Source organism: Ceratina calcarata, unplaced genomic scaffold (genome assembly GCF_001652005.2).
Source record: "Ceratina calcarata isolate Rehan_Ccalc_2016 unplaced genomic scaffold, ASM165200v1 scaffold858, whole genome shotgun sequence".
In the NCBI taxonomy this organism is placed as follows: Eukaryota; Metazoa; Arthropoda; class Insecta; order Hymenoptera; family Apidae; genus Ceratina; species Ceratina calcarata.
The window spans coordinates 1-7980 of NW_017179925.1; the positions used below are offsets into that span (position 1 = coordinate 1).

Here is a 7980-nt window from a genome sequence, read left to right on the forward strand (position 1 = left end):
GAAGATCGGGACGTAATATTCCCCGGTTATTCCGGACTCCAGGCCCGACGTCCGATGTGTCCAGGGACCTTCATTACTTCTTGAATAAACGGCATTAAAAACAGTGAAAATCCGTGTCAGCTTCATTTCGCGTACGTACCTCGATTCCGGACCCGTTAGGGGCCACCTATCCCCTAACAAAGGTGGTAAAGAGTTGGTACCACCTCTCCCGCAATTAGGGCTAACGGCGTTCCAGCATTTTCGAAGACGGAGTGATATATAACTCCCTTCCTTCGCGCGCCGCGTAAGTCTTAGTGACAACGCGCGACGGAAAATGCTATGGAACGTCATATCGTGTCGGACAGTGACTTTGAAGAAAGTTTGGAGAACGTGGTGGAAAGCTTATCAAGAATGAGCGGACAAGACACAAGTTGAGACGTCCCTGTGGAAACCTCCAATAGTGCCGCTGCAACGGCTGAAAATAATGTGGTCCCGATGGTGGAGGAGGAACCAGCCAGACGCGCGGAGTACCTGGTGGCTGTGCTTCCTGGTTGGGGTTAACTAAGGATACCGAGCCACGTCCCATCAAGGTCACGGAGGTACCGGTGCTCCGTTGACGGGGGGCGGTGGCTCCTGAAATGGGACCCAGCCGGGCATCTAGTGTCATTACTATATCGGGATCGAGCTGGTCCAACGGCCCAGCCTCCTCTGCGGACAGCTGCTCCTGCGTCGAGCGTCACGTCGAGCGGTCGCTCACTCAATGATCTCCTTCATATTGGGCCGAAACTACATAGAGATATAACCATCATCTTAACGAATTGGCGGCTGTACCAATTCGTGATGGTGGCGGACATTGAAAAGATGTTCCGACAAATTCTCGTAGCCCAAAAGGATAGATGCTATCAATGCATAGTGTGGCGTGCACCAGAATCCGAGCAGCTTACGGCTTTCGGATTAAACACCATGACGTATGGCACGGCGTGTGCCCCATATTTATCCATGCGTACCCTTCTCGAACTCGTGCGAGAGGAAGGAGCTAAGTTCCCACTCGCCGTTCCAGTTCTAGAGAAGGATGTTTATGTCGACGATGTGTTCATCAGCGAACCTGATAAAAAACGAGTGGAAAGCATTCGGACTCGGGTGTGCCAGCTGCTGCAACGAGGAGGTTTCCACTTGAGAAAGTGGGCGGGAAATTCAGCGGAACTGCTGCGAAATATCCCGGTAAGCCAGCTTTCTCATGCGGTCGACCTTTCACTTTTCGAAGATTCGGAATTAAAGGTGTTAAGTTTACGATGGGTACCATCGGCGGAATATTTTTACTTCAATTTAACCAGATTTCAACCATCTGCAACTCCTCCCACGAAGCGTTCTTTGTTCTCCGAGATTGCAAAGCTCTACGATCCCCTTGGTTGGTTGTCACCAGTGGTCATTAGAGCAAAGATACTAATGCAGTCCCAGTGGTTGGAAAAACTGCAGTGGGACCAGTCCGTATCAATGGCAACTCACAGAACATGGAATCACTTCTGTGCGGATTGGAGTAAATTGAACGAGTTAAAAATTCCGCGATGGGTTGGAATAGGAGCAGATGTCATCTCCGTGGACTTGCACGGCTTTTGTGATGCATCGCTCGCCGCGTATGCCGCCGCCGTGTACATACGGGTAAAAACGGCAAATAACAAGGTGGTAAAATCTTCGTTAATGGCAAAATCGCGGGTCGCTCCCATCAAAACGCGTACCGACCCAGTTCTGGAACTGAACGGGGCCTTCCTCCTTACAGAACTGCTAAGACACGTTGCGAATTCGCTTGCGGTGCAAGCAGAGCGTATATTTTGTTGGACGGATTCATCAATTACGCTCGCGTGGATTAGAAAGCATCCGTCGACCTGGAAGCTGGTCATAGCGAACCGGGTGTCCAAAATACAGACCACGTTGCCCACCGCGGTTTGGCGGAACATCCCGACGCGTTCAAATCCTGCCGACTTGAATTCTAGAGAAGTCGATGCAGCAGAACTTCTGGAGTCGAAGCTGTGGACGCAGAGACCATTGTGGTTGCAAAAATGCGAAGCAGAGTGGCCTATGACTCTTACTTCCATTGATACCGACGAGGGTAAACGTGTGTCCTACGCCCACGTCACCACCCCGAAGAGAGAATGGGAGCTGTTATCCCGCTTCTCCAAGCGGAGTCGTCTCCTTCATGTGGTGGCTTACTGTATCTGTTTTTATCGGATACTAAAGGGTGAACGGATTAAGCATAAAACGGCGCTCGATTTCGCCGAGTTGCAGGAAGCAACAAATCGAATCGCTCGGCATTTCCAGCGTATTCACTTTGAATCGGAATATTGATGTTTGGAAGAACATCGTGCAATTCCTGCGAGTTCCCAATTAATCAGTCTGAACCCCTTGTTAGACGAGTATGGCGTTCTGCGAGTCGGTGGAAGACTTAGTCTCCCATGCGATTACCGCATTCTTCAAAGTTTCCAATTATCCTGCCGAAGCACGATGTGTCTACATCGATAATTCGGCAGTGTCATGTGAATACGCTGCACGGAGGAATGCAACTGACGATGGTCACCGTCAGGCAGCTATTCTGGATTATAAGCTGCCGTAATGCAAAGCGCACGGTGATTCATAAGTGCATAGAATATATTCGATGGCGTGCACAGCCATCGGTGCAAATAATGCAGAACTTGATCCCGGAACGGTGTCGTCCGGCGCGTGCATTTACGAATTGCGGAATGGATTATGCCGGGCCTTTTCAAATCCGAGACTCCGCCGGCCGAGGAAAGACGGCGCATAAGGCGTACATAGCAGTTTTCGTCTGCTGTGCAACGCGAACCGTCCATGTCGAACTCATGCACGACTATTCGACAAATGCATTTTTGGCTGCGTTCGATCGCTTCATTGCACGAAAAGGAGTACCCTTCCTGTGTATTCAGCGATAACGGCACGAACTTTGTTGGATCGAATAATGAGTTAACGCGAGAATTCAATCGCTGTTGTAACCCGCCAGAATGGCGCGATAAATGCAGTGGATTGGGAGTGCGATGGAGGTTTAATCCACCCAGTGCACCGCATCACGATGGTATGCAAGAAGCCGGTGTGAAATCGGTGAAACATCATCTGAAAAGGATCATGGGAGATTTCACACCGACCGGGGAAGAAATGCAGACGTTGCTCTGTAAAATCGAGGCGAGTTTGAATTCTCGACCGATTGCCCCGTTAAGCGACAGCGCGGATGAATTCGCGACCCTCACACCTGGTCATTTTCTGGTGGGCGGTCCGCTGAATGCGCTTCCGCGGGAATCTGTAGAAACGGAAAAAGTCACGCGGCTTACGCGTTGGAGAGTTCTACAGAAATTCCATGAACAACTCTGGAGACATTGGACGAGGGATCTCATCTATCTCCAGCAGAGAAACAAATGGCAAACCACTCAGGAGCAGTTGCAGCCTGGCGATTTGGTTTTAATACAGAATCCTTTCGTTCCTCCTAATCAGTGGGAGATGGGGAGAGTTGAAAAAGTATTCCCGGGAACCGACGACAATGTAAGAGTCGTCGAAGTTCGGACAGCAAAAAGTACATATAAGCGGCCGATCACGCGAATGTGTAAATTAGCTGTCGATTAAATTCCCATTAAAATCAAATTCGTCAATAATAATAATAATAATATCGAACGATCGGCGGTAACGCTGTTTTTCTGACATCGGCCGTTACACGGGTATCCAAGGCGATGGAAACAGGTGAGAAATACGATCGTTCGATCGACGTTTGTATACCTTTTTCCACTTGTAATATCGAGGTACCACCTCTTTAGACTTTCCCAAAGGTAGATTCGTGGAATTTCGGATTTGCCTATTCCGAGTACGCACTGGACAAGTGCTCAGTACGCTGCGCAACAATGTCGAGCGAACAAGTCCTGGAAGTGGAGCAAGGAGCGATGACCAGCGCGGATTTTAACAATAAATTCACGGAGTGTTTGATTCTCGCAAGTGAAATGACCTCCCCTCGGAACAGTGCTCACGGGGTGGACACATCCGATATGGACGCGACGAATACGAGTGCGGTGGAGACCCCTCGCCCTCCGGAGCAAGCTCCCGCGACTGTGGACAGTCCAGCGAAGCGATCGCTACCCCGGGACGAGGTAACGGTCACACTCCCGCACTGTACCCTGCGGGTGCCAGGACATGTGCCACGCGGTGCAAGGAGGTATAGGTGCAAGGCTCCCAATGGCCGGTACCTCATCCGCTGGGACCAGGACGGATTCGTTTTGTCAGTCGTGCTCAAGCCCATTCAGGGCAACTCGAGCACCGCCGCGGCTCCACAACCTTCGCCGCCACAGCAACAAAGCGCTTCTCCACCACAAACAACGCAGCCGCCTCCTTCAACCACGGCGACACTAGCTCAGGCAACCGAACCCAGTGCAGCCCCAATTCGGGGCAGAAGACGAGAAAACCGGAACTCGCGACCGTATTCTAGGAATAGACGGGAGGCGCCGCGAAGGGAGGCATCGCCTGTGCGGTCATCGGACCATCGCAGGCCCCGAGAGGACCGACATCGGGAGGACCGGCGATCGGCAGAAGGGCATCGGTCAGACCGACACCGAGCCAGGCGACTGGAGCGACCGCCGGCCAGGACCGCTGAGGCCCAACCGCAGGACGGGACGAACCTGCTGACCCCGGACCACCGAACGCAGCTCGGTCTTGTCCTACAGACCACTTTAAATTTGCTCGGGTTTGGGTGAGTCCCATTCATTTTCTTATTTTCGCGTGTAATTTGCATGTGCTCCTCCGTTCCGCTCTTCAGAATTGCGCGGATCACGCAAAGGGGGCGGTATGTTAAAAATACGCATAAGTCGGAGGGATTCGCATGTGTAACATTCGCCTCCGCACGTAATGCATGCGGAGATTATAGTTCGGAGGAATTAGCTGTCAGCTAATTCCTCGAAAATTAGTACATAATTACGTATTCGCGAGAATTGTGAAATAACGGTCCGGTCTAATTGTTATAGTTAACGCTCGCGGATTAAGAAGTCGTGATCGATTTCTTATGTACCGCAAGCGGTGACTCATACGGGCGTGTATACGCCCGGAGCATGAGTACCAGAGAGTAGCGTATAGTTCAGAGAGGGAGCCGCTTATCGGCAATAATACGTGTGCCGCAGTTTCTAATTATTCCTAAACGGTGTGTCGACCGATGAGCGTCGATACTTTAAATTCGTCGCAAGTTTCTGAGAATTGATTTAATCCGCTTTCCGCCGTGCAGACGTCGTCTGCGATACGGATTAGAACAGCTGTAAGCTGCATAAGGAGTTCCCTAACCCGAATTGGTAATAATTCTGTGACGAACCGTCACGTTATGTCCCCCGACCCCGAACACGGCCACCGATTTCGCCGCCGCGTAATGCGCAGTCGCGACTACACCGGCCGCCGCTAGGCGGCGAAATCACGCGCCACGCGCTTAAGTACCGGTCCTTGAGCCAGGGAAAGGCAGAGTCGATTCTCGCGGACTTTACCGTCCATCACGATTATCACGCTGAGAGACCGTAGCCGAAACGAAGGTAATACGCTCAGCAACTCTCGTACCCAGCCGTTGGCAATTAGAACCATCGACTTCATGCTCCCGCGAATGCACACGGACTTACGTCACTTCGTCGTAGCTCGTTTGCTCGGAACCTCCCCGTTGAGAGGCACGCCGAGAGACCTGCTCCGCTCGTTCGAGACACCCGTGTTTCAGTTTAGTATCCGTAGCTCTAGTACAGTATCCATAGCGTTAGTATAAGATAGCGAATAAGCATTGTCGACTCGTGTAACTCGTTATCCGTCTGCGTCCGCCATAGTATATGTTTAGCATAAGATTCTTTTCACGTCATACGTATATCGCGACGATTCGTTAGCCTTAAACACGCGAACCATTCTTTTCGTAGTTCACGACGACCCATCGACGACACGCCGAACTCAGCGCCTGAAGCAGCGCCCCCGGAGCGGCACCTGTAACCTTAGTTTTAAGTACTGACTGAATAAATTATATTTTTACCAGATATACGTTTACCACCTCATTTCATTACCCGCCTTTAGAATTAAGCACGAAACGTTAGGACCGCGTGACCACTCGGTGGCGCACCTAACCCACTGACTCGGGTCACGCGCGTCACAATTCAGTAAATTTATGCCATTTACAGGATAGCTACTCTTTCGGACTTTAGCACGCAATTTTAAGGCGGTCAAGCCTAGATTGCTCGACTAGTGGATATTCGTGCAACGGAAGTATTTCCGCTGATGAATTTTATGTTCCAAATCGCGTTATATTAAGACGTCGAGTAATTCCGTCTCTTAGCGCACGGAATTTCAGTTATCGTCAGTCTGAGGTAGCTCGGCCGATTCGATTTTAATTCGACGACGTTTGACCGGAGACGTAGGTCTCTCACGATTCTTCTCTTCCCCAATTGATTCTCGAAGGTGTTTCCTTCGGAGAGAATCACTCGATCGTTTTCTGTGCTTGGATCGAGTTCGCTCTCCTTACGAGTCCGTACTTTGGAAGTCGGATCTCTTTGCGGATGCTCTTTTAAGGAGCAGCTTCTTTGCGCGGGTCGTTACCGCTAATGCCCGCTCTGCAATTCTCTATTGTATCCGGGTTAAGACTAGTGCCAAGAGGTACATACGTCCTGTGTGACGTCCTACCGGCTATCATCCTCTGGGCAGTCGTTCAACCAGGCGTCCGTTTGAACGTAATGTTGTAATTCACGGCTCGTCGATCAAGCGGTTTGTAACGCCGTAATACCGAGTTCCTAAGAGAAGAAATTGATAGTTATCTTGGTACGACGTGTCCGACGCAAGGCTCACTGCAGTTTCGTCCTGCGTCATCCAAGTGCAACCGAGGACGATATACGGAGTGCATACAACATTTCGAGTTTCCCGAGGTATCGGTCGAAATACTCGAGTAAGTCACGAGGTACAGAGCTGTTCTCTGTTCGATTTTACGTTAGCTCAGTTACGGAACTTGTCGAAACAAATGAATCTTGCCACTTCCGGCAATAAAGCCGATTTAATGCTACGGCTGGAAGCAGTTTGTCCGGATGGTTCCTGGATGGATAAAATAATGGAGATATCAAATCCTACTCAGGAGACAGGTACGTCTGGTCAAAGGCACGATGTTAGCATCATTAAAAGGAATACGCAAGCCATGGAAATGGAATATATGAAGAGAGAAGCAGAACTACTGCGTAGGGAGCTCGAATTGTCACGTAGAGAGACTGAGATGTTAAGAAGTTCTCCTCAGTCTTCAGTTTCTGCGACTGAGAGTCCTAACGTGAGCATTAAGGCCATGGGAGACCTTTTAAGTGATTTCGATGGATCTGGCTATACGTTCCCTCCTTGGGAAAAGCAGGTAAGAGTGTTGCGTGATATCTATAAGCTGGATGATAACACCACGAGAATTCTGGTCGGGACCAAGTTAAAAGGCAGGGCGCTGCAATGGTTCCATTGGAAGCCAGAACATCTTGCTATGAACGTCGATATGTTGCTGCAAGAATTGAAAGGTATGTTCGATCATCAGTTTAATAAACTGCGGTTAAGAAAGAAATTTGAGGAATGGCTATGGCGATCAAACGAGAGCTACAGTGAGTATCATCATGACAAAGTGATTATGGCTAACCATTTGTCAATCGGTGAGGAGGAAATGATCGATTACTTAATCGAGGGGATTCCGATTCATTATTAAAAAACCAAGCGAAGATGCAATCGTTTAAGTCGCTGTCTGCATTATTAACCGCATTCGACAAAATTAGCTTGAAAACGGATGTCGGTACCAAGAAGAAACTTTCGTTTCTTCAAAGAGCAAAGATGATTCTATTACAACTAAAGAAGTGAATAAGAAGCAATTCCGATGCTTTAATTGCAATCAGGAGGGACATTTGGCGTCGTCTTGCCCTAAGCCAAGAAAAGGGTTCATATTATACTTGTGGGTCCATGGAGCACAATTATAAGGAATGTCCCAAATCCAAGCGA

The 7980-nt window shown here is 49.7% G+C and overlaps 1 protein-coding gene across 1 annotated transcript; it reads left to right on the forward strand.

Moving 5' to 3' along the window:
• Nucleotides 1–3875: 3875 nt before the first annotated feature.
• On the forward strand, nt 3876–5970 carry LOC108631190 (ELL-associated factor 1-like). Its single transcript, XM_018034929.1, has 2 exons — nt 3876–4714; nt 5901–5970. Exons 1-2 carry the CDS (start codon nt 3876–3878, stop codon nt 5968–5970), a joined length of 909 nt encoding a protein of 302 aa, XP_017890418.1.
• The last annotated feature ends 2010 nt before the right edge of the window (nt 5971–7980 follow it).